At 41.4% G+C, this 27344-nt stretch overlaps 1 protein-coding gene across 2 annotated transcripts; it reads right to left on the reverse strand.

Annotated features, from left to right (window-relative positions):
• NUS1 (NUS1 dehydrodolichyl diphosphate synthase subunit) lies at positions 1 to 27344 on the reverse strand. Of its 2 annotated transcripts, XM_008138877.3 has the most exons (5): positions 26916 to 27344; positions 8685 to 8810; positions 7470 to 7619; positions 6091 to 6190; positions 1 to 2785 (listed from the first exon to the last, which is right to left on the reverse strand). In XM_008138877.3, exons 1-5 carry the CDS (start codon positions 27328 to 27330, stop codon positions 2695 to 2697), a joined length of 882 nt encoding a protein of 293 aa, XP_008137099.1. In that variant the 5' UTR covers positions 27331 to 27344; the 3' UTR covers positions 1 to 2694. The 2 variants fall into 2 exon arrangements, with proteins under 2 accessions (XP_008137099.1, XP_054578017.1); XM_054722042.1 differs by lacking the exon at positions 7470 to 7619.

Here is a 27344-nt window from a genome sequence, read left to right on the forward strand (position 1 = left end):
TCCATGAAAAGAGTATATTCTTTTATTGTTTTGTTCATACATGTTAAGTTTCGACTTTCAATCATAAAATTCAATAAATTTGATTCCTTAATCATAAAAACTTGCTTTGCACATTATTTACATGTCACCAAAGTCTACAGCCATACAAAACGTCACAAGGATCTTATTAGGCATGGAACCATCACACAGGAGGAGGAGGGAGCTATCAAGTAACATACATTCAGAGATTAATTTGTAGATAAGCACAGTGTATTTGGCACTGTTTATTAACAATACCTCCCTCGCTTAAGACAGGCTATTATGCCTTAGTCACAATATACACAATTTGCTATTCGCATCAAAACCAGCTTTCAAACTTTGTAACAGTAATCATTTTTAAGAAACAAAATCAAACCAGATTGGGACTGGAATTCAACCCCTGACTTCTTGCTATGCTCTGAGCTGCCATCTAGAATGTAGGTTTAATTTGATAAATTTTTCCATTATGGGGAGTGTCAAAAAAGTATTTAAAGGATATTTAAACAATATCCTTCATTAGACATAAAGACAAACAACACTTTCCTTTAAAATTACCATGTCTTCTTGGGAGTGCAAGGGAGCCCTGGTAATGAGTTAACTAGTGATTATTTTGGCAGGAATTACAGAATGACCAATGCCATTCAAGTTGTGGAGATTGTACTAGTAGTTGAACCCATGAGGAGAAAGATATGGAATGCCTATATCTGAATTCAGAATCCTTAGCAATTTGTTTTCAGGGTCTCTTCCTAGGACTACAATAAACTCAAGCACAGATTATAGATTCACTCTGGTGTGTAGCACTATACTGCTACAAAATGGAAGAAAATAAAGTAAAAGACAACTATTAAACCTTTAGTGACTTTGGCTATACACCAGTGGGTAATTTATTTGACTGACGTCATTTTAACAAATATATCTTTTCACTTCAACTGGGCCCATTACATTTAATTCATTAAAGCTATACATATTCCAGACACATGTTTATAAAAGCCATACATTCAGTCTTAAACTAAGGCAAAATAATCCTCACTAGGACACGAATCACTGTACAGGGGAAGAGAAATAAAAAATTCTCTGGTCAAGTTCAGAGATATGCTGTAGCTTCACATAAAACTTTCAGCAATAAACTGACTTTAAAAAAAGTCTTATAATGTTCAAAGAACAATGAAATGCAAAGCAATATCACTAAACCAAAATTTAGTTTAATAATTTTATTTCAAGTGCATTTTTTAAATCATAAATGGGGTTTGGTAATCTGAAGTTGAAACATTTATTCTTCATACCTTCAGAATTTGACAAGCAATTCCAGATCTTACTTTCCAAAACCAGTCTTCTCTGCTATTTTTCAGACTTCTGAGACCTAGTATTTAAATTTCTCCATTCTAAATGTACAATTTTAGATAATTATTCTACAGTTGTTAAGATTTTTCTGAAAACAGTCCATCAAATATAAAGAATGGTTTCTGTCCAAGGATCAGCAGTGAGGAAAGAAATATTAAATACCTATCAAAAATCACTTATTTAAAAAGATAACAGAACCAGTGCTGTTCTCTGTCATGAAAGAGAACATGTAGAATTAATTTACTTTTGTAGCCTTTGGTAATGTTTTATTACCTACACAGCCCTCAATCTCACTTAAAGGTCTTTTACAGAAAGTCACCATCAGGATTTACTGAGCAAAAGCCCTGGGTACTAACATGGTCCTAAACGTGTGATTCCAAAGAGGAACAGGTTCCTTTTGAGGAAAAGAGCTGCCGTGTAATTTCCCTCAAGTGCTTATTTTAAACAAACAGTGGAAATACTTTTTTTAACGTAACTTTGGATGCTATGTAGCACACTATCCATCAAACAACAAAAATCCAAACTTTTCTTTTTTAGGAAACTTTCCACCGGGTTTTTCAGATTACAACTTCTTCACCTTTTCTGGGCTGCTTAATACTTAAATTTCTAAAATTCTTTAAATTCTTCATTTCCATGTTGTAAAAGTTCTTTTCAAGTGATCTTCACATCCCAGGACAAAGACACCGGATCAACACTCTCCAGTCACATTGTTTGACGATAACGATGAGATGGAAAAGGACGGGTTTCTGAAAACAAGTATTCCTTGGGCTTCAATGGTGAGCAAGTTTTTAACACGCGAGCAATAAAGATCTCCATTCCTCTGGAAATCCCTCAAACTCACAATGCTTCCATTTAATAAGTCAATATATTATTCTTAAAAATTAAGGTTTGGTCACCAGGAGAGACTGAAAAAAAAAATCCCTTCCCCCCCAAATAATAATCTAACAGCTCTAAACATCCACTCATGTCCCTACAAAAACAGGGAAGTAGTCGGGGCTGAAGGCTTTAAAACTGACATTTCAGCTCCTATAACATTACTGCTGCTTGCTCGGAGGTGCAAGTCCATGTATTTCCTTCTCTAACACTTCCCATTTAGAAGTTTATTTCCATACACATACACATACACACATACATACACACACACACACACACACACACACTCACACTCACTCACTCACACTTACTCTCAAGTAAGACACTTTTTTGTGTTTGTTGATAAATTATGAGGGTTATGAACTAGGTGTGTACAGGGTTTCATAGTTGCTCTGTAAACATCAGAATCACTTAGGTCCTTTCCTCCAAAAGCCTGAAATCAAATGATGCAGCCAGGGATCACTACTTTCCCAGACGCTGTTCACACGCTGCATACTGACGAAGGGCAGAGAAAAAGTCCTCATAGCTGATGTTTAGGTGGGAAGGCAAGGAGCTGAAAAGGAAGCACAGGGGAAAAGAGGCCGTTAGATGACATACTGTGATTTGGAGGGGGGAACCAGAAGGGTAATGACCAAAAAGAGGTTAAGGACAGAAGAAAGTAAACGGTAAATATAGAGAATACAAACCATTTCTACTAAATGACTGTTAACTGTGAAACAGTTCAAGTGAAAAACAATCTCTCCTTCCACAGTAAGAGAAAAGTAACTTGTAGTGAGATAGATTCAGAACCTCTAAGTTGGATTAATGCAAAGCTGGAGATCTATTTATATAGGATTTCATTCAAATTGACTTGAAGAGTTCCTCTCTGTCTGAGTAAAGCCAGTACTACTTTAATGGTTTAGCAAAGCCAGGCTTGGCACTGGCAGAGCAGCACAGCATCCCTGCACAGTGACAGACGGAAGCCATGTGGTGAGTAACCATAAACAACATCTACCTCCACCATTTCCAATTGCTCAAGGGGACAATGGCAGTGTGAAGACAAGGACTTTACAGGGGGAGTGAACATACAGCTGGAGGGTTCCCTTTAAGTGTTTTATTATTATTTTTAATCTTCACCTGAGGATTTTCAGAGAGGAAAGGGAAGAGGGAGAGATAGGAGGGAGGAGGGAGAAGGGAGGACGAGAGGGAGAGAAACATCAATCGGCTGCTTCCAGTACTCACCAGGCCAGGGATTGAACCCACAACCTAGGCAAGTGCCCTCACCCGGAATCGAACCCACAACCCTTTGGTGTACAGGACAATGCTCCAACCAACTGAGCCACCCAGTCAGGGCTCCCCTTTAAGTATTTTAAACACTTAAGTGATTTTAAATAATTAACATTTCTAAAAAATCTCTACTTTATACAGCTTTATTGTGAACTTTGGAAATTCCAAACCGTATTAGAGCCAAACACCTGGCTATTGTACAAGAGCCACATTCATGCACCAGAGAAAAGGATTCAGCAAACCTGTCGTGAATGAACTCCTGTCTGCCCCCGTGGTTCTCTTTTGCTACACTTTACCCTTTCTTCCGCAAACCCCAGCTTTATTGAGATAGAACTGACATGTAATCTTTATCCTTCCTTTGACTACCATCAACCCTTTCTTATTCACTCTACTGAAATGACATCCTCAAAGGACAAATTGAATGACATTCTTCTTGCTAAAGTCTGCTTCAAATGTCCTCCTCAAACTACCCACTTTCCTAAGCCCTCCTCAATTTACCCCCTTTTCCCACAGTCTCATCTCCCGTCACTCCTCAAGAAGCACTTAGCGCCACCACCCTCCGTGCCTCCGAAGGGGTCCTATTTCGGGGTCGGCTTTGTCAGGGCTCACCCTTCTTTTCCATAGTAGGACATTTTTCCTGCATCTGGGTGCTTGCAGTCTGGTGGACAGTAGACAAATACAGAGCAAACCTCAATATAACGTGGAGCTATAACAGACGTAGAGCTTTGACAGACACAGTACGAAGATCCACGAGGAAAGCCTGTATGTGCTAGGTATCCGATGACCATTATCAGATTTAAGTCCTGAACTCTGTGTTTAACTGCCCATTTTACAAATAGAAGTTTAAATAGCTTTCCAAAATCATGTTAATGAGCTGCATAGACAGCTAAGATTTAAACCAAGATCTGTTTTAAAACACACTTTTCCCTCCAAACTACTACCACCTGAAAGGCGCCCAAAATGACGTGGAAAGCTCTAGAGAAAAGGAGACAAGAGAAATAAGCACCACCCTAGGGAAACCCAGAGTCTGCACATTTGAGTTCTAATTCCACTTTGTTACAAGCCTGAGCAATGTCTCTTCCACTTTACTCGCCGACAAAATGAGGAAGCTGCATCAGGTGATCTACAGCCCTTTCTGACTCTAACACACTGCGTGCTCTTCTGCCTCTTTGACACCCTTTCCCCTCCAGCCCCTGAGCGTGAAGCATCTGACCCCTTGGTACTGTGCTCCTCTAGGCACCCGTTAGAGAGGTCCTCGACTCTCCCAGGTTCCCTACTTCTACTTCCAAGACACTGACACTCCCCAGATTCGTCTTTAGCCTTGACTTCCCATCCAAGCACCAATTCTACATCTTCTTCTGCCCTTCTACACGTTTCCATCTAAAGAGACTTTGGCCTCAAAATCATCTTACTCTTGAATTCAACATCTTCCCTTCAAAAGTCAATGCTCCCTTCACTTTTCCGTTTTTCTCCATAGCTCTCTAATCCACCCAGTCACTTAGGCTTAAAAACTTAGAGAGTCATTTTATTTCTTTTATCATAATTAGTGAAGTGCTAGGCCTGCAATTATACTTCTCATGAGATAGAATTCGTTGTATTTTTTCTCCTAAAGCCCAGAATTTAAATATATTTTAATGCTCCTAAGTCTCTCCTTTATTTTAAATCGACAAATACAGCCCAAGAGCCAGCTACCTGTGCCTGTAAAAAAAGTTTTATTGGAATGTGGCCACGCACATTTGTTCACATGCTGCCTGTGGTTGTGTAGGTATACTAGCCAATGTTAAGTAGTTGCAACAGAGGAGACCTTGCAAGAGACTACAGGACGCCGCAAGGCCTAAAGTATTTACTGTTGGGCCCTTTATACAAAAAGCTTGCCCAACTGTTCAAAATAAGCAATTTCATTCTCTTCACTGTACTCTCCCCTAAATAAGCTCTGGCCTCTTCACTGGTGTGTTTACCTCATCCTTTCCCAAATGCACTCTGCTCTGTTCCAGTCACCCAACAAATCGTCCAAGGTCACCGTTCCCGCATCATCCCCAGGCTCAACGGTTTCCGTCTGCCTGTCCCAACAATTACATGCATTCCTTCTGCTGCTATGGGAAGTGTTCCCACTGTCTCCACTCCCAAATTATTTGATTTTATCTCACACTACTACCTAACACTAACTCCCGGCTCTGGTGTGGCCAGTTCCTTCATTCTATCTCTAACAGGTAATGAGCATTCCTCTGCGCCCCAGCTTTCCCCCACCCTGCCCATCCCCTACACTTCTTTTTCTCTAGTTACAAAATTCCACCCAATTTACATCTTCAGATCAAGTCACATCCTTTCTACATAGTCAACAACTCTGGCCCACAGAGATTTCTCACAAATGATCTCCTATGATACTTGGTGTCAATACCAAACATTTGCACAACCATACCCTCTCATGTCTGAGCATTTATGTCTTTCTTTTACCAATGATACTGTGAAACACCTGAGGGAAAGAATCCAGTATTGCAATTTTGGGGGAATTCCCATTAATGCTAGTACAGTACTAGGCTCCAGAAACTCCTGCTGAATTGAACCAAAGTCAGTGCACTTTTAATTACTTACATAATCTCAGTCAGCCTGATGTGCCAGGGAAGGTAGCCTAAAGTGCTCTCCACAGGCCCAAACTTCAGTACTACATCAGGATCAGGAAAACCATTTGAACCTTGAAAAGAAAGAAATACACACAAACTTAACATGCACTGCTTACAAATAAAATGACCGGGGCAAAACCTGTCCATCAAATTGGCTTCTTATGCTTTGAATATCAACACACTCTAGCATTATAATGACAGAATACAGACCCATAGGACAGAATAGAAAGCCCAGAAATAAACTTGCAGATTTATGGTAAACTGATTTTCAACAAAGGAGCCACAGTAATTCAAGGGGGAAAGGTTAAGTTAGTCTTTTTAATAAAGGGTCGTCGAAGAAAAACTGGTATCCTATGCCTCACACCATTCACAAACATGGGCTCAAAATGGAACACAGACTTAAATATAACACTTAAAACTATAAAAATTCTAGAAGAAAATATAGAAAATAATTGTGACTTTGAATTAGGCAAAAATTTCTGACGTGACCCCAAATACATGATCTACTGAAGAAAAATTGATAAGTTGGATTTCATAAAAATGAAACTCTTTAATAAAATCATATTTTTAAAAATTTAATCAGTGGTGCCCAGGTAATAGATTCCATAACCCCCCTAAAGGACAGGATTCGGAGAGCTTCTAGATTGGTAGACACAATGAGAGTGGTTTACACAAAGGGGCCACTGGCTCCATACCTATATGAGAGGCTGCATTACCACACGCCCACCTCCCGCTACAACCTTGCCCTGAATGCCTCTTTTCCTGAGTTGTATCCAACAAACCGGTAAACATAAGTGCCTTTTAGAGTTCTGTGAGCCATTCTAGCAAATTATCAAACCTTAGGAGGGAGTCCTGGGAACCCCCTCTTTATAGCTGACTGATCCCAAGTACAGGTGCTCAGAGAATTACAGCTGGTGTCTGAAGTGGGGCAGTCCTGCCTGACTGAGTTCTTAAGCTTGTTAGACTCTAACACTAACTCTGGGTAGTTAGTATTGGAATGAAATTGAATTATTGGACACCCAGTTGGTGTCTGGAGAATTATAAAATTCATTGTCGGTATAGAAAACATCCAGAGGGAGGAAGGCTAACAAGGAGAAGTTCTTTTTAAGAATACTCATCACTCCCCCCGACAAATCCTCTATGTCCTCTCCTTTACCAGTAAGTCCTCATGCAAGTGAGTTGACTACAAATGTCATTATCTCAAAACCAATTTCACATAGGATCTTAAACTTCAGAAACACAACATGTATAACAACAAAATCAGCCTTTACAATGTGAAAGGAACCTAGATACTCTTCTTCATACTGTATATTTGTGGAACAAAACTAAAAATAAATATATATGACTTACTAAGTAAACTGTCTAACATATGCACATCCAAATCTGTGGATTTACTTTGCTGCTGGGCTACTAACTGGCAAAATTCCTGAGCAGCACGTACAATATCTGCTTTTCCATCTTCTGGGGACAGGACCTTCACTGCCACTTGGCAATTTAAAACTGAAGGAAACACAAACAAGACATTAAAAAAAAAAAACATACTCTTCCAGATATATTTCAAAATCAGTTTCAATATATGTTAAATTCAGACCTAAATAAAGGTACAGTTCTTACAGTAAACAAGAATCATTTAAGCCCTTCAATTTCCATATCAAAACATACTTACACTACTTTCCTCAGAAAGGACCCACACATCACATTTGTGTATGTATTTAAATACTGCCTTCTCTTTAAAGTATGCAGAATGACCTTGTCTCTGTGAATAAATCCTCTAGCAAATAGGAATTTTAATTTCTGTAAGTCTAAAGTGGCATCTACAATCATAGCAGTTAGCAGTAACATGGGACTGAAGACCAAAAAAAAAGTGTTTTAATGGAATGTGCATTGTTTACAATGCATACCCACTTAATCAAATTTATAATTCTAAACGCTATTTTACAATTGGTAGGACTCTAGGTAAATAATAGCAATGCCAAATTCTTGTCTATAGAGGTTCCCACCAACCCCACTAAAAACCATTTCAACATTCCTGATCTAGAAATGTGTCTGTTCTTTGGATTCTCTTTGAACTGGTATAAAATCTGCCTGGTTCCTGGTGGCTTACGAGTGAAATAAAATCTTATTTTTTTTAATATCTATGAAATTCATAATTTTATCTTTTTCTGAAAATCATTAACAAATAGCCCAGCCATTTGTGGCTCAGTGTTTGAGCATCTACCCATGAACCAGGAGGTCAGGGTTCGATTCTGGTAGAGGCACATGCCCAGGTTGCAGGCCTGATCCCCAGTGGAGGGCATGCAGGAGGTAGCAAATCAATGATTCTCTCTCATCATAGATGTTTCTATCCCTCTCTCCCTCTCCCTTCCTCTCTCTGAAATCAATAAAAACATCTTTTAAAAAAATTATTAACAAAATGAATAAAAGTCTAAATCTGATGATTAAAGATGATGACAATAAAGACCAACAGGGTGAAATGAATGAATGAATGAGTGAGTGACAGAATTTGCCTTCAACCACAAAACACATTGGCCTTTGTTAGATATTCAATTTTATATTCAGGCTTACCTTGATCATCTTTGTCATTACTATTCGCAAACTCTGTTGAGTATTTGGAACAATCTAAGCCCAGAAGTTCCTGCTGTTGTTTTAAAATTTCATCCATCAATCTGGAATTATTTCTTTTGAAAATACCTTAAAAAAAAAAAAAAAAGCAAGTAAATCCAAATGAGGGTAATTTATCCTCTTTAATAGTGTGTTTGCTATGAAAACAATGCTAGACCCAGAACTGAACAAATGCCAAATGAAGTAGTCATGACTAATTATAACTAGAATCTGAAAGGAAGTTATAACAACTTTGTTAACATAAAGAGCCTGGCTTCAGGCTAGGTAACTACATAGTGTCAATATAAACATGACAGAAATTTAGACCCAGAAAGACTTCAGATCATTTACTCGACAACTTTATTTAGAGATTATGAAACTGAGATGCAACATCCTTAAGGGTCTTGTCCAAGGATTTAGAAACTGCAGCAGTGGTCTAGAGTCTATATCTCCCAGACTTCCCAGCCTCATGTAATTGCCTTGCAGACTTACTATGTACATTCAGAACCATAACCTCAATTTGATTAGATTTTTTAATGGTAGAGGGAATAGTATGAATTATGTAAAAAGTAGAAAATAGATTAAACTAGCAAAATTTAGTATATTCAACCCTGGCCAGGTAGCTCCGTTGGTTAGAGCATCATTCTGATACACCAAGGTTGTGGGCTTGATACCTAGTCAGGGCACATGTCAGAATCAACCAAAGAATGCATATAAATAAGTGGAAAAACAAAATGATATTTCTTTCCTTTCCTCCCTCCCTCCCTCCCCGCCCTCCCTCCCTCCGTCTCTCTAAAAACATCAATCAATCAATAACAATTTAAAAAATTAAATTCAACAAAGGATGAAAGAACTAAGAATGTGACATACATTTAATGTAAAACTAATATAAAGAGCTCTAACTAAAAACAAATAAATTTTTGGCTATTTTCAGAGAAGCCAACCTTCCAGTGGCCATTGTCCTTTTTGGCCTTTACCAAGTATTCCTCTCAGTCAGATATGATTTTAAAACAGTTCAAAGATTAACTGGGAGAGAGAGAATATAATAAATATATAAAAATAGCACAGAAGCTGCTGAATATCCTATATAATAAAAGGCTAATATGCAAATTGTCCCCTTGGGCGGGAGTTCGACTGACCGGTTCAACCAGGGGGCGGGGCTGGCTGGCCAACCTCCTGCGACCCCTCTCCCCCCACCCCAGCCCAATGGGCCCCAATTGGGGCAGGCTAGCCAGACCCCACCCATGCACGAATTTGTGCACTGGGCCTCTAGTGCTGTATATAAATGCCAACTTGGTAGTGTAAGTGTAATAGCAGTTGAAAGACAAAAGCAGTTTCTATTGGTAGGGGAAAGGCTTTGTAAAATAAGACTTAAAGAAAATGGGAAGAACAGTTATATGGAGAAAATGCTTAAGAAAAAAACATGGAATGCTCAAAAGACCGAAAAATGCTGCTGGTGCCAAGGATCTGTGAAAAGGGGTAAAGGGATAGTCCTGATTTTTATTTCATTTTGTCTGCTCAATGGGCAACCAACATTTTCTGAGCAATGTGGAATGTGTGGAAATTTATTTCTTCAGGAAAATTAACCTGGTAACAGTAAAGAGAAGGCCAGTAAGCAGACTACTGCAGAAGTCTATACTTTTAATGAAGCAATGGAAAAGGATTCACTACAAAGGAAGAAATGATAGAATAAAGAGTATGACTTAATTAGAGGTAAAAAGAGAAAATTCCATGACTTTAATCTTTGGTGACAGACTATGTGAACATCTTTTTTTTTTTTTTTTTAAGTAGAGAAAGTCTACAAAGAGAATTGGTTCGAAGGAAAAGTTTACTTTTACATAGCTGATTGTAGAATATTTAGGTAGGGTTTATTGTAAGAGTGATTAAGAGACACGAGGGAAAGATGTTCAAAAGAGGTCGTCACATAAGCACCACACGAGTAGGCGTCTTAGCTATTTTGTTTACTAGGGGCTAGCAAAGTGCCTGGTACAGAAGAGACACTCAACACATAAACTTCTACTGAAAGAAGATGGTAAGTCAGAGATTGGCTAGCCCAGTGGTCAGCAAACTCATTAGTCCACAGAGCCAAATATCAACAGTACAACGATTGAAATTTCTTTTGAGAGCCAAATTTTTTAAACTTAAACTTCTTCTAACGCCACTTCTTCAAAATAGACTCGCCCAAGCTGTGGTATTTTGTGGAAGAGCCACACTCAAGGGGCCAAAGAGCCGCATGTGGCTCGCGAGCCGCAGTTTGCCGACCACTGGGCTAGGGGACTGGGAAAGGCCTCTTAGGGTTAAGTGACTTTCAGCTGGTCTCTGAAGAATTAGGAGAATTTTTTAGACGTGGGCTGGGAAGGGGGGGAACATAACAAAAATGGAGGATAAAGACGTAGATATACATTTGGCAGTCATCCTCCTTAAGGTGAGCGCCATACACACAAGAAATAGTAAATACAATTTCCAAAGGTAAAGGAGTACATATACATGGAGAAGAGCAAAGAGCTAAGAATGTGGCTCCATAAAAAAGTCCACAATCGCCTGGCCAGAGTGGCTCAGTTGGTTGAGCCTTGTCCTGTGCATATGGAAGGGTTGTCAGTTGGATTCTCAGTCAGGGCACAGGCCTGGGTTGCAGGTTCAATCCCCAGTTGGGGCACACACGGAAGGCAATCAATTGATTGTTGTTTCTCTCTCACGTTGATGTCTGACTGTCTAAGAATGTCCTAAGGTGAGGATTTAAAAAAAATCCACAATCACTAAGACTTTAAGCTTAGAAAGATAAAGGAGAGCATTTTGTAACACCCATGTCCAGAGTAAGAATAAACACCACAAATATATTCCCAAACACAAAGAAAATTCTTAAAGAAGGTGATAATATCAGGAGTTATTTGAATAAGTGTTTAGGATAGTAATACTTGTGTAGTATTTGGGTATAATCATTATCCTCAAGTCCAAAATAAAAGTCACATGTATGATACAAAAATAGCATATAAATTTTTGATACAGGTTTATAACTGTTATTACACGATTTCTAATTACCCATCTAAGTAAAGAAGAAATAATAATTTAGACCACCCTTTGGCCTATACTGTAGTTATAAATGGTAGAAAGCATACATATTTCAAAATTTTCTTAATTTGAAAACATCAATTTCTACAACAGTACTGCCAGAACGTAAGTTTATTAAAAATAAAATGTTAATGAACCTGTTTGCCTACCCCTCCAGATTAAAATGGCAAAGCTTTTCAGAAACTCTTGCCCTCTCCAATGCAATGGATGACATTCTTCATCAGCAAAACAGTCGCCACCTCTTCTCAATCTTTATTCTTTCCTTCTCAACCGTTCTGAAGCGTTAACATTAGTGACCACCCTGCTTCCTCAAAATCCTATCCTCATCCCAGCTTGTCTGAATGTCCTCTCCTGGTTCAGTTCTCAATCTGCTCCTTGACTGGCCCCTTCTCCCTTTGTGCTGCATGCCTTTTTCCCCTTCCAACTCCTTCCCCCACCTCCCACCCTGTTCCTGTCCCTATCCCTAGGTCAGTCCTCTCTTTCTGTCCAAGTGTTCCTCCTCCTCTGATCCTAGTTACTCACAGGATTTTAAAACGACTCCAGACCAGAACAGGGTAAGATGAGTGAAGCAAAAGTTAAGGGTATACCCAAAACTCAGTAATTAAACATCCATGATGAACAAAACATTAAAATTTGAAGTAAAAACAGGATTATCATTTGATTCGTATCATTTCCAGTTCATTTAAACATGTAATCTTACCCAAAAGTTCTGTAAGCGTCTGAAAATGAACACATCTAAAATATGGCAGCTTATATTTAAAGTTAGCTCTCAAGCACTTGTATTATATCAAGTTTAAAAAAAAAGGGGGGGTCTGAATAGGCTATATGAGAACAATAAATATATAAGGGTGGTGGAACAAGGTGATTTAAAATCACAACTGCTATTTATATAATTAACAAATAAATAAAAACATAGCCCTTCTTCTGGTTCTATTTCTAATAAAAGCATCACTACCTGCCAGTCACCCCAGGCATCTCCTCCCTCTAGCATTATCACCACCACCTCATCAGTACCTATTAATATGCAGAACCCATATACTCTTCTACAGCAATGCTCCCTGTACCCATTTCCTTTTGTCCAGTTGACATCGTTGTATTTAACCCAGTTATCAATGAACTGGAAAGGAACAAAGACTGAATATTATACTGGTAGGTATGCCCATAATAAGGTCTGGGTGACGTAGGGAAGATGATTACCTGTCAGTCACACCTGGGAGTGGTCATTGGCCAGAAGAGACGTGGCCACTGAAAGTGCAACAGATTTGAGATATGTAAGTTCCTGAACAAAGGAGTTCCCTCTTTCTTGCTCTCTTGGGACTCTTGTGGCAGGGGGTGCACTCGCACGCTCCTGCATTTGCCTACATGGCTCTCAGCCATGTGGACCCCACACACAATGGACTAATGGACTCTAACTAGTCTGTGCTACATGGGACCCAGCTCCACCGTGGAATACAAACGCTGGACACTGGCTTTGCTTCTAGCTCTGCTGGACCCCAACTGCACCTTTTCCAGGGCTGGTTTAAGGGAAATGAGACTCTGCAACGTGAAGGATATAATTCCACACAAATAAAGTTTTGTACCACATCGTACTCTCCCGTGGAGGCCTCCAGAAATTCTTTTTCCAATGGCACCCCAAAAACTCCACTCTCACTAGCAATGGAGAAGAGCAATCCTCGTAATTCTCCAGTAACACTTTGTCCCCACAGTTTCAAGCAATAGTCTTCTTTATAATATTACAACCACCTTCTAATGTGTCTTTCCCGTCCCTTCTCGTGTACTGCTAGACTGACTACAAGACTAATCTTCTCTGGGTACATCTTCAATCCTGGCACATTCCAACTTTAATATTGTCAATGGCTCCCCAAATACTGAATATATTAAGAACAAGCTGCTCAGATCAGCATTCATATTCCAGCCTATGCTTCCACACTTGGTGGCTAGAAATACTTTGTATTTATGAGATAAATTAATCTTTCTATTTTTCTATAGTACCATATTGCCAGCAAATTAGATTGCTTCGATTCTGCTAAAAACACAGGAAGTGAGGCCAACCTCCAACCTTTATTGTGTTACCTACACAGCTCCACAGGCCAGCTAAAATGTCACTTACCCTCAATCCACCAGACAGATGTGCCTCATTCCTCCTCTCACCCCTCCAAATACACACAATTTGTTCAAACTCCTTGATAGACTAATATTCTTCATTTTATTAAAGTTATAGCTTAATCCCACTCCCCCAACTAAACTGTACTTAGTGTGAACTAGTGTCTTACTTATCTCTTTTCCTTAGGGCACCTTCCACAATGTTTATTTAATAAACTGAATTATCAGTGCACAAAATGTCACCTAACAACAACAAAACCTAAATGAACACGTCACTGAATGGAATTTTTTTAATGTTTCCAGGAACCTCCCACAATAAAAGCAGATACTTCCTTATTGCACATAAGCAGAAATTATGTTACAAAAGAAGAATATTGTACAGAGGCATAGTTACAAAGCATTTTTTATAAAGACTTTCATAAAGTTATTTTAAACAAAACATTTATGTTGGCTGGTTTGGATAAAGAGATGAAATAAAAATAGTATAGTGTCTGAGAAATGCCAAATGCATAGGTAAGACAGATTATCAGCAAGATGACTCCTGATACCTCGTAACTTGAACCCCATCTGGAAACCTGATTATATTCTATGGCACTTATCTCACTTATACATAAGCAAGATTATAAGCTTACTATTTTCTTCAGGATTCAAAGTCCACACACACGTCACATGATACAAAAGAAATGTAACAACATGTAAGTGCGCCTTGGACTGAGATAGGCAATTCCTCTAGCAATACCAAGTTGATGTGGAGATTCTTTTTCTCATATCATAATTCATCTTGTTTGCTTTCACAGAATCTAAAGTAATGCCAAAATGATATAAGAGTTTGGCATGAATTCCAGGTCTCCTGGTTTCTAATTATTCAGTTCAGTAACTATTTCTAACACTGATAAAGAATGATGAACTCAATTTACTATTAAATTTTGAATTCTCCTCTCAAAAAAAATTAAACTCCATAAAATAAAACTGACCTTTTACAAATGAATAGCATCTTTCGAAAAAAAACTAAGACTATAGTTTGTGTTTAAAAGGCTTTTGAAAAAGGTTTCCCAGGGCTAACAGATAAATTCTTTTTAAAAAAATACATTTTATTGATTTTTTTACAGAGAGGAAGGGAGAGGGAAAGAAACATCGATGAGAGAAAACATCGATCAGCTGCCTCCTGCACACCCCCTACTGGAGATGTGCCCGCAACCAAGATACATGCCCTTGACTGGAATTGAACCTGGGACCTTTCAGTCCCCAGGCCGACGCTCTATCTACTGAGCCAAACTGGTCATGGCGATAATTAAATTCTTTAAAAAATGACTTGGGAATATAAAAATAAGTTTATGCAATAATGATTCATTTTTCTTCATTTTAAAAAAATACATTTTATTTCTTATTTATGATGGTGCCTTACCCTATAAATATATATTTTAAATGTTTTTATTGATTTTTAGATAGAGAAAGGGAGAGAGAGGTGGAAACATCGATCGGGTGCCTCCTGCATGCCTCCCACTGGGATCAAGCCTGCAACCAGGCATATGCCCTGACGAGGAATTAAACTAATGACCTCTTGGTGCATGGGACGACGGTCAATCCACTGAGCAACACCAGCTGCAATAATGATTTAAAGAATTTTACATTATGTTTTGTTGCTCTCTTAATTTCCTAAGTACAAACTACATGTAAATATATATAGAAAAGATAATATGGAAGAACCAAAACATTTTAAAACACACACATACACACACCCACAAAAATCTAGTTTCCATGAAAGATTAAAATATTAGGCAAGGAAAACTTTAACTGAAAGATTAAAATATTAGGCAAGGAAAACTCTTTTTTCCTCCCATAGCTCCCCTCCACCCGGTTCCCATCCCACCCTCTGCCCTTACCTGCCCCCCACTGTCCTCATCCATAGATACACGATTTTTGTCCAGTCTCTTTCCCGCACCCCCCATACTCCTTTCCCCCCGAGAATTGTCAGTCCACTCCCTTTCTAGGCCCCTGATTCTATTATATTTACCAGTTTATTCTGTTCATCAGATTTTTTTATTCACTTGATTTTTAGATTCACTTGTTGATAGATGTATTTTTTTCATAATTTTTATCTTTTCCTTTTTCTTCTTCTTCCTCTTCTTAAAGAATGCCTTTCAGCATTTCATATAATACTGGTTTGGTGGTGATGAACTCCTTTAGCTTTTTCTTACCTGTGAAGCTCTTTATCTGACCTTCAATTCTGAGTGATAGCTTTGCTGGGTAGAGTAATCTTGGTTGTAGGTTCTTGCTATTCATCACTTTGAATATTTCTTGCCACTCGCGTCTGGCCTGCATAGTTTCTGTTGAGAAATCAGCTGACAGTCGTATGGGTGCTCCCTTGCAGAGTTAGTTAACTGTTTTTCTCTTGCTGCTTTTAATATTCTTTGTCTTTTGCTCTTGGCATTTTAATTATGATGTGTCTTGGTGTGGGACTCTTTGGGTTCCTCTTGTTGGGACTCTCTGCACTTCCTGGACTTGTAAGTCTATTTCTTTTACCAGGTGTGGGAAGTTTTCAGTCATTGTTTTTTTCAAATAGGTTTTCAATATCTTGCTCTCTCTCTGTTCTTCTGGCACCCCCATAATTCGGATGTTGGTATGCCTGAAGTTGTCCCAGAGGTTCCTTACACTATCTGCATATTTTTGGATTCTTTTTGCTTTTCCAGTGGGTGTTTTTTGCTTCTTTGTATTTCAAATCTTTGACTTGATTCTTGGAATCCTCTAGCCTGCTGTTGGATCTCTGTATATTATTTTTTATTTCAGTCAGTGTATGCTTAACCTTTTGCACTCGCTTGCTTTTTTCTCGATTCCTGCTACCGATGCTAACTGTGTCGAGTCACACTCAACATCCAAGTGCAAAAGGTTAATTTCTAGTTGGTCCTTTTTCATATCCTCGAGGGTCTCACTAAATTTATTGGCCTTTTTCTAGAAAATTCTTGAAAAACCTTATAACTGTGGTTTTGAACTCTATATCCAGTCATTTGCTTTCCTCCATTTCTTTCATTTGTGACCTGTTTCTTTGTCTCCGCATTTTGGCTGCCTGAGTTGACAGAGTGGCTTTGTGTGCTAGGTGTCCTATAGAGCCAAGTGGCTCAGCCTCCCCAGTTACCTGAGGTGGACACTCTTGGTGCACCCCTTTGTGGGCTGTGTGCACAGTCTTGTTGTAGTTAAGCCTTGATTGTTGTTGGTATCACTGGGAAGAATTGACCTCCAGGCCAAGTGGCTGTGAGGATCAGCTGTGTCTACGCTGGGAGAACTTCTGTGCTGGAGACACCCTTATGAGACAAGAATTGCAAAAGACTCTGTGCTCAGCTTGGATGGGGCGGAGTCTTAGTGTGGAGCAGACAGCAATGGCTTCCCGTCAGCCCTGCCCTAATAGGCCCCTGTGTCTCAGTGTCCTGCAGTAATCGCTGCAAGCATCTCTGAGAGAAAGCGGCCCTCAAGTTTCGCCCGCTGCCAGGCAGTCCAGTTTCTCCCCAAATGAGTCTGGGTCCCCAAAGTCTCACCCAGAACTGAAGTTCAGAGGTGTCAGGAGCTTTTGTCTCCCTTCGGATTGAAAATGCCAGCCGTGTACTCAGTTGCCAGCCCTCTCCGCGCACACGCCTCCATACCTCTGCCTTCTGCAGCTCCTCTGAGTCTCAGTGTGCTTTTCTCTTTCCTTCTAATTGTAGAATTTCCACTCAGCCAGCCTTTCTGTGGTTCTGGATAATGTCCGTTTTGTCTTTTAGTTGTAGTTTTCAAATTGTTGTGCGAGGCAGCAGTTTAGGTTTACCTATGCCGCCATCTTGTTTTCTCTCTAGAGTTGATTTTCCTGTTTTTGGTATTTCTTAATAAATACTACTATATACTTTGAGGGCCAAATGTACTTCTTTTTATATTGAAGAAATACCTGTTTTAAATTCTAATATTAAAACTATATGAGATGTTCAAAGTTAGGCAATAAAGGAATGTCCCCTAACCATCCACCCACCTTACCATTATAACACAACTATTTCTAATTTTTAATATTTCCTAGTCTTTGTCTACATGCATGTGTAATCCTGGCATATGTGATCATGCAGTTCTGTATCCTGCTTCTGTTGCCCCAACATTTAGAAGTGGAGCAAAGGTGAAGCCAGGCATAAGGCTGAGAAGAAACAGACAGTGAGATACGAAGAAATCCAACCATATGTGATGTCATAGAACCCTGGAGAGAAAACATTTCAAAGAGAGAGGAAATTAAGTATGACCTATCCACCTATTTGATTTATACTGTACTCAGGAACCTTATTGGAGTCTCTAAAAAATCTCTAGAATGTTAGTTAAAATTACATAATAGAATTGCTTATAGATTTCAATATCTAGACTACTTACACTACACTCAAACACCTACACATGAACTGTGTGAACTAGGTCACAAAGCCATGGCATAATACTGTTTTCAACTTAATACCAAGTAACAAGGAGTTCAGTTAGGCAAGTGTTCAATCAACAAATCTTACCCACATCCCTTAAATACATCTAACGTCCAAGGGAAGAAAAATGAGATAAACACTGAAATATCTCTTAGTTATGAAGCATCTCTCCAGCCCTGGAATCAAAGTAATACCTCTTTGTAAATAGTTGGACTCACTAAAGTAGCCTACCTTTCTTCTTTTTAAACCAGACATCTATGTAAGTTACCTAGTGGTTGCCCTCCTTTAATTCTCTAACAAGAAAATTATAACATCCTGGAGGCAAACGCCAGCAAGGAAAACATATACTTACAAAGCAATTATTTAAAATTAGGGGCCCGGTGCATGAAATTCGTGCACTGGGGGTTGGGAGTCCCTCAGCCCAACCTGCCCCCTCTCACATACTGGGAGCCCTCAGGGGATGTCCTACTGATGGCTTAGGCCCGCTCCCCATAGGGAGCGTACCTAAGCCGTAGTCTGGCCTCCCTTTGTGGGAGGCAACCGGGCTGGTCAGGGGAAGGCACCAGCCCCATCACCCCAATGCTGCAGCCACTGTCAGTCACCGCAGCCACCAAGGTGTTTTCATCAACACGAACTCCAGTCCCTTCACCAAGAAAAAATGACAACTTTCTTTAGGCATTTTCAAGATGTGTCTTTCATAGGATATGGATTTCTTTATTTATTTTTTATCCTCACCTGAGGGTATGTTTCCATTGACTTTTAGAGAATGTGGAAGAGAAAGGGAAAGACAGAGAGAAACACTTTGACTGGTTGCCTCCTGCATGAGCCCTGATCTGGGCCCCGGCCAGGGAGGAGCCTGCAACCTAGACACATGCCTTTTATCAGAATCAAACCCAGACCCTGCTGTCTGCAGGCTGAGGCATTATCCACTGAGTCAAACCAGCTAGGGCAGGATATGACATTTCTTAGCCCTCCAGCAGCGGACCTTCGTTTTTTTCTCCAGAAGTGTGGTGGAAAAACCCTAGATCACCTTTTTGGATTCTTATTACCCAAGTTACTAAGAATATTACCAGTGGCATACAGGAAGCTTAGCCAATGTGCAGTCAGAAAAGGTGTTTCCTCTATAGTTCACACCAATGGAGGGCTGGGCCCTGCCCAGGCCTAAAGCCTCTGGCCGAAGCTTTAGGCCTGGGCAGGCCTCTCCAGCTCCCTCTGATCACTGGCTCAGCCCCTGCCCAGGCCTGCCCAGACCGAAAGCTCCCTACAATCAATCGCAGGGGGTCCGCTCCTGCCCAGGCTGAAAACAGACCCTCAGCTCCCTGCCCAGGTGATCAATCGCAGGGGGTCCGCTAGTGTACAAGGCCGAAGAAACCCCCAGCTCCATGCAATCGATGGCAGGGGGTCCGCTTGTGCACCAGGCCAATAGCCTCAGGAGGCTTTTGGCCTGGTGCCGGAGCGGACACCCAGCTCCCCACTTTCGATGGCAGGGGGTCCGCTCGCCACGCCCACCATCCAATCAGAGCGAGGAGCTGGGTGTCCGCCACGCCCACCATCCATCGTAAGCGGGGAGCTGGGTGTCCACTCCGGCTCCAGGCCAAAAGCCTCCAGCGGAGGCTTTCAGTCTGGTGCCAGAGCAGACCCCAGCTCTCTGCAATCCATCGCAGGGGGTCAGCTCAGGGCGCCTATGTATGCAAATTAACCGCCATCTTGGTCGGGTTTATTTGCATACTCGCTCTGATTGGATGGTGGGCGTGGCATGGCTGGTGGGGGTGGCTTGGGTGTGGCGAAGGTGCGGTCAATTTGCATATTACTGTTTTATTAGGTAGGATAAAATAAAAAACTGCAATTAAAATTTTTGATGAATGAAGCAGTCATAACACAAGGGCGCCCCAGGATACCTCATGGAAAATAATTATACTGGAATTAGCATGTAGCAAGGGAACAGATACATGTAATGCTGGCATTGTATAGCAGAATGAGTGCTGGGTTTTCAGTCCCAGTGCTTCAGCAGAAGAAATGGTCAAATGAACAAGCTTTCTCAGTCTCTGGCTGCACATGTAAAAAATGCAACTATCTTCAAAGACTCTGATCACCTGACAAATAAATAATTTAATAGAGGCAGGCGCACCATAAAGTTAAATTCATTGGATTAAAAAAGGAAAGTGATTCCTGACTCACAGGATGAACATTTATAATAGTGGTATGAAGAAAATTCTATTTGCCTTTAACCCTTTGCACTCACTTGCTTTTTTCTCGATTCCTTTATTCTAATGCTAACCATGTCGAGTCACACTCGACATCCGAGTGCAAAAGGTTAAATATATTTTACCAATCATTCTATCACCTGTAGGTAAGTGCCACTTCACTAAGGCTTTAAGATGACCTTACATAATCAGGAATAGTACTAAAAATGATTGTATTGTGGTCAAATTCTCTTAACCAGTAGAAGTCTTACCAATATAATAGTTAAGTACAAAAGCTTTGGAATAAAATCTGGTTCGAATTCTAGATCTGTTTCTTGCTAGGTAGGGGTTCTTGCTTTCTAAGTCTCAGTTTCTTGATGTGTAAAGCTGCTAAGAACTTAATGTATTTCTTTGTATAGTATCTGGTACAGTGTTTAACAGAGTTATTATTGCTATTAAGTAAAGGTTTATTTTCATACATTGATCGAGTAGTATGGTAAAATAGGCGGGTATTCAGAGAATGCGGTCATTCAAAAATTAACAAAGACAGCAAAACTGGGGATGGAGCAGTCGAGAGAAAGGCTTTCCAGGAGGCGATAGTCAGAATGGACACACAAGGATCTCTCATAGCCTCCTGACAAGGAACTAGCCCTTTGGCAAAAGAAGGAGAAGAGGACATTCCAGAACGCTAATATAAATGTGAAATGCTGTGCTGGAAGTGAATCACACAAAAGTAAAGAATAGGAAGAGAATGCTCCTTTACACGAGTTACCAAATAAGGGAAGCCAGGTACACTAGTTTGCATTGTTCAGTATATTAAATTGCAATCACATTTATACTTCCCCTTTTAACACTTCTGGCAACTCTATATTTCAAAATAAGAAAAATAATACTTAATAAAATCATATTTGCAAATAGCATGTTTCAATATGCCAAATAAGTAAATAAGGAAAAAACTATGTTCATTTTCCTCCATTATTTTAAGGCTTCTGGGTAGTATTTGTGTCGAGAAACAACTTATAACTCAGCTCATTATTCTTATTACAGAAAATTCAGTCTTCCTTTCAACTCAAGAAATACATACTGACTACACACATCACACCAGCTATACTCTGTAGAAGAAAGAAAAATGAAGATTAATAACATCTCAGGAGCTTAGACTCTAGGTAGAAAATTCAGACACATATAAATACACTAACACTTTATAGAATAGAGAAGAGAAGTGCCTTTAGAGATGTACAAAGCTCTAAGGAGATTCAAGGATAGAGCAAGATTAGGGAAAACACAGTAGTGACAGACTACCTTCGAGGTGTTCGTTAGCATGGATTTACAAGGATCAATAACAGCCTATTAGCAGGGAGACAGACATTTACTGGGAAAAGGAAAGGAGGAAGCTTCAGGAGGAAGGAACATCAAGTAATCTAATTCTGGATGCAGCAAAAGGCATATAAAAGTGTGAAAAACAGGTTGGGAAGGTTGGCAGTACACTGGGCAAATCTTTTGAGTGTGTGAGAATTCTGTACCCCAAACCATTTCATAAGACACAGTAGTGTGGATTTACAACTATGGAAGTAACACTAAAAAGAGCTACAATAGATTTCTTTTGTCTTTTACTGAATTCTCACAAAGAAGTCAATGCCACATTCTAGGTCAGCGGTTGCCAACTGGTGGTCCGTGAGGTCTGATAGGTTGGCAACCGCTGTTCTAGATCACTCAAACTTATCTTATCCTAAGTAATATTAAGACCCACCCCAGGTTATCCTCACTCATGAAAGAAACCATGAAGGATGAATAATTTGATGTAAGGCAAGTAGCAAGGAGACTTGTATTAGGATGAATAATTTGATGTAAGGTAAGTAGCAGGGAGATTTGTTAGGGCCACACAAATGCATCCTAAGGATCATTTGATAAAATAGAGATGCTCAAGTCCCATTCCCTAAATCAGTCTGATCAATAACTGTGTTGAATCTGTATTTCTTTTAAGCATCCCCAATGACTCACTCACAGATGGTCCTTGTTTTGAAAATACTGCCCTACAGTGAGGTTCCCAGTATGGCACCAGTACAGCTGGGCAATATGAACAGGTTCCATCACAGAAGATAATATATTTCCAGATACCTTGGATCTAGGGATTCTTGAGGTGAGACCTAGGCAAGCATAGCAACTTTATGGCTATCACATCAAAAGTCCCCAAACTCCAATTTTTATACCATTCCAGTCAGTCATTTCTTGAATTATAATCATGTAGAGAAAACAGCCAAGTCTCCCTCCATACTAGAATTCTGAGCTCGAAAAAAATGACTCAAATTTCTGAAGGATAAAAGAATTACTAGCAGGAATCATTATACTCAAGTAATATTGCAGGCAGGTGAAAAGAAAAGGATCAGTTTGCTGGCAGGAGTCAAACCATGGGAAATATCAATGGATTTTTTTTAGTCTAAGGATTAACTATAATTTACAGCAATTATAATCAAAATGAATATTCATTTTAAAAATGCCACTCACTGGCATTTATGTATTTGCTTATAATAATTTTTAACAGATATCCCTATTTGAGTGTACACTCCTTGACACCATTTCTTATACTTCTTTGTATTCCAGTGCTTTATATCACAGAAGGCACTCAATAAAACTGGCATTAGAATATTTTTCTAAGTTAAATATCTCTATAGAAATAGCAAAAATAAGTTTGTTAGGGAAAACTGAGTAAAGCTTAAGAATCTGTACTGCCCTTGAAAAGTACAACTTTTCTCACATGTCCACATGGCTTGCTCCCTCACACCTTTCACGACCATACTCACTGTGAGTGAAGGACTGTTGGTTAGAGAATTCCAGGAACTTATATATATAGTATTTTTATATCAGAGCAGGCTTTGCAGCACAAATATTTAGCTCTGAATTTTGCAAAGTGGTGGAGTAAGAGGAGGTTTTCCAACGTTTTGATCCAAAATAAAATTAATCTGCCATACTGATTGCCTTTACTATGTTGTCACATGCCATATTTAAAAGCATTTCAATATAGGATTATAAGGAGGGAAAAGTCATTGAGGCTTTCCTAAGCCACTCTATCACCCCAACTCCATCATTGATTTTCAACATTTTATGCCTGTTCCCTGCATTTTCCTTACACTTATGATCTAATGCACTGCATATTTTACTCATCTATACTAATAAAAGGGTAATATGCAAATTGGTCATGACACCCTCACAGTAACAACCGAACAGCAGGCTGCATGGGGCGACCAGGCCGGCAGGGGGGTTAGCAAGGGACGACCAAACGACTGACCAGCAGGCTGCATGGGGTGACCAGGCCGGCAGGGGGGTTAATGAGGGACGACCAAACGACTGACCAGCAGGCTGCGTGGGGTGACCATGCCGGCAGGGGGGTTAGTGAGGGACGACCAAACGACTGACCAGCAGGCTGCATGGGGTGACCAGGCCGGCAGGAGGGTTAGCGAGGGACGACCAAATGACTGACCAGCAGGCTGCGTGGGGCAACCAGGCTCACAGGGGGAGCAGTTGGGGGCGACCAGGCCCACATGGGGAGCAGTGAGGGGCAACCAAACAACTGAGAGCAGGCTGCGTGGGGCGACCAGGATGGCAAGGGGTTAGTGAGGGGCGACCAAACGACTGAGCAGCAGGCTGCGTGGGGCGACCAGGATGGCAGGGGGTTAGTGAGGGGCGACCAAACGACTGAGCAGCAAGCTACGTGGGGTGACCAGGCCAGCAGGGGGGAGGGGGTGTGGGGGGGGCAGTTAGGGGCAATCAGGCTGGCAGGCAGAGGCAGTTAGGGGTGATCAGGCTGGCAGAGGGGGCAGTTAGGGGCGATCAGGCGGGCAGGCAGGTGAGCAGTTAGGAGCCAGCGGTCCCAGATTGTGAGAAGGATGTCCCGGATTGGAGAGGGTGCAGGCTGGGCTGAGGGGACCCCCTCCCCCCATGCACGAATTTCATGCACCAGGCCTCTAGTCCTATATAATAAAAGCCTAATATGCAAGTCAACCGAACAGTGGAACGACCGGTCGCTATGCTCACTGACCACCAGGGGGCAGACGCTCAATGCAGGAGCTGCCCCCAGCCTGCAGGCCCCAGGCCAGCCAAGGTGGGTGCCAGTGGGGGGCCCCCTGATCGCCCCACCGGTTGCCCCGCAGAGGGAGGCAACAGGTGGTGGCTGGGGCCGGGGCCCAATCCCCGCCTCCCCCCCCCCCCATCGGCCCTGATTGCTGGCCAGGCCTAGGGACCCTATCCCGTGCATGAATTTCGTGCACCGGACCTCTAGGTTATAATATTTGTCAGACTTCCACTAACATTTAAGTTCCACGAACATAAGAATTCTTATTTTGTTCACTGTTGCACTTTCTTGTCTGTAGCAGTATCTGGTGCTTAATAGATGCCCAATTGTCACCTGGTAAATGAATGGATGAAAGACCCAATCAATCAATAAAAACCAAGAATGGGTAACTGGAAAAGTCTCTTATTCTAAACAATGAAATTATTCTTATCCCTTAGGAAATAATTAAAACAGCTTTTACAGTAGGACACAAAGTGCTCTCAGTTCATTCACTGAAAATGCTCTGTAAAATTCCTTCCGTTTGTCAGGCAATACTTGGTCAGATTGACTTCTTCCTTTTCCTTATCAATTGTTTTCTTTTAGCGAACATGACACAGAATACTTCTGAATTCCACCAGCAACTCAGTAACAGGAATTGCAGGAACCAGGAAGTGTGGGAACACTGTAATCTGCATTAGCAGGCAGGCACCGTGTGAAACTAGTTAGCTCTACATTTTCCTTTCCTACTAAAAAGTAAACCACCCTTGTTTTAAAAGAATCACCAGGATATAGTGATTCCCTTTTAAGTCAATTCACCACATTGCTTAAAGGCTTTAACTAATTTCTATTTCTGTTTCGCTTATTTTGTTCCCCTGGCAATGTATCTATCTGTTGTATTGCTTTGAGCAAAGATTGCATGGCCTCCTAAGAGTCTCAGGATTTCTATTCCTCTGCAGAGTTCTTTGGCAAGTGCCATGAAATGTTAGCCCCTGAGTCTATTCAACTTTACCCTACAGGGCAAACCATCAGTTGATGGCAGACTATCTGGTCACCATATTACTTTCTGGCTGCAAGAAATGTTATAGGTCAAAGATTACTCAAATACCCTGTAAAGTTAGTCAGACCTCAACCCACCCTTTCTGGGAAAACAAAACAAAACAAAACAAAAAAACAAACAAGACCCACACTTAAACCTATCTAGCTTTAAAATCTTGATTTTTAAAGATTAAAATCAAGTTGTAGCTTCTGTGAAATTTATTGATCAGAGAATGAAATTGGTAGTTCAAGTTACTAAACAAAGAATAAAGCATTAGTTTGTCCTTCATATCAACACTCCCTCCTAAACCATTCTCTTCACCAAATCTTTCTCTTTAAGGAAATTCCATTGTTTTCACGATTTGATTGAAACTCAAACCTGACAATGAGAGCATTCCTCCACCTTATCTCCTAACTCTTTCTTCCACGTTGTGCTTAAACCTCATCTCTCCACAGGAACTTAAAGTTCCCCATTAAAACGTCTCTCCCCACTTCTCATAGTAGTTCCTCACTCCCAACATGTCCTGTCAGAGACCATGCTACTTACATGATCATGCCTCTCCTCTGAGAGTCCCTGGAATTAAATGTAAGATTCCAAGAATAATGCCTAGCCCAATGCTTTAGGTTTGTAGCCACCTGAGAAGTGTTTACAAAAATTCCCCCATTGAGAAAATGCCCTCCATCAAAAAACTACGGGAGGACAATTATTGTGTCAAGTACAGTGCTGGCCACTGAGGCCCAAGGATCCATCCCAGGCCTCCCAAGACAGGGGACCGTTTTCTTTTCTCCCCATCCGGTCTTCCGTAAGCTCAGTTCAAATGCCACCGGGCCCCAACCACTCAAGTCAAGCACAAATCCCGCCCCGCCCCCCAAGCCGGGCAGCGCCCTCAGATCTGCGCCTCGAACGCCTCTTTGGAAACTCTGCGTTGTAATCAAAGGGCAAATGTGCAGGAAAGCCGACTGGCTGACCCTCCCATCCCTCTATTACCACCTCGGTAACTTTAGGCAAATCGGTGCATGTTCCTGATCCTCCGCTCCCGCACTTGTGAAACAAGGGCATGTACAAATACCACTTACCTTAGCGGGGCATTACGAAGAATAAGAAATATTCCTTCAATGCACAAACATCTATGGAGCCGAATGCAGGGACTTAGTGGGTGTTCCCTAAAGCTGATCTCCCTTCCTCGAAAGCATTTCACAATGAAGTTGGCACTGAAGGGCCGCGGGAGGCGAGCCGGCGGGGCTGCGGCGAGCGGGGTGCCAGCGGACACCTGCCGCCGGATGTGGGGTCCCCGCCGTCGGAGACGCCCCGTCCCCCCCTCCCCGGGCCGGGCCTCACCTTGGTGGTCGTAGACGCTAATGTAGGAGATGCCCACGGCCATACACCACACCACGAGGCTCGCGATGTCCGAGAAGCTGGTCTCCGGCTCCTCCTCGGTGATCACCAGGCCCATGTGCACGGGCAGCTTCTCCAGGGACCGGCCGTCCGCGCGCCAGCGCAGCCGAGGGTGGGGGGCGCCCGGGCCCGGCCCCCCGCGCGGGTGCCGGTGCGGCCGGCGATTCCTGCCTGCGGCCGGGGGCTTGCGGAGCGTGAAGCCAAGTGGCGCTAGGACCGCGGCGGAGGCGGCGCGGCAGCAGCGCCGCCAGATCCAGTTCCAGGTGCCGAACCGAACGCGGAGCCAGTAGGTGAGCGTGCGGTGCAGGCAGAGCAGAGCGTGCAGCACCCGCCACACCAGCTCGTACAGCCCCGTCATACTCTCCTGGCGCC

Source organism: Eptesicus fuscus, chromosome 10, assembly GCF_027574615.1.
Source record: "Eptesicus fuscus isolate TK198812 chromosome 10, DD_ASM_mEF_20220401, whole genome shotgun sequence".
Classification (NCBI taxonomy): Eukaryota; Metazoa; Chordata; class Mammalia; order Chiroptera; family Vespertilionidae; genus Eptesicus; species Eptesicus fuscus.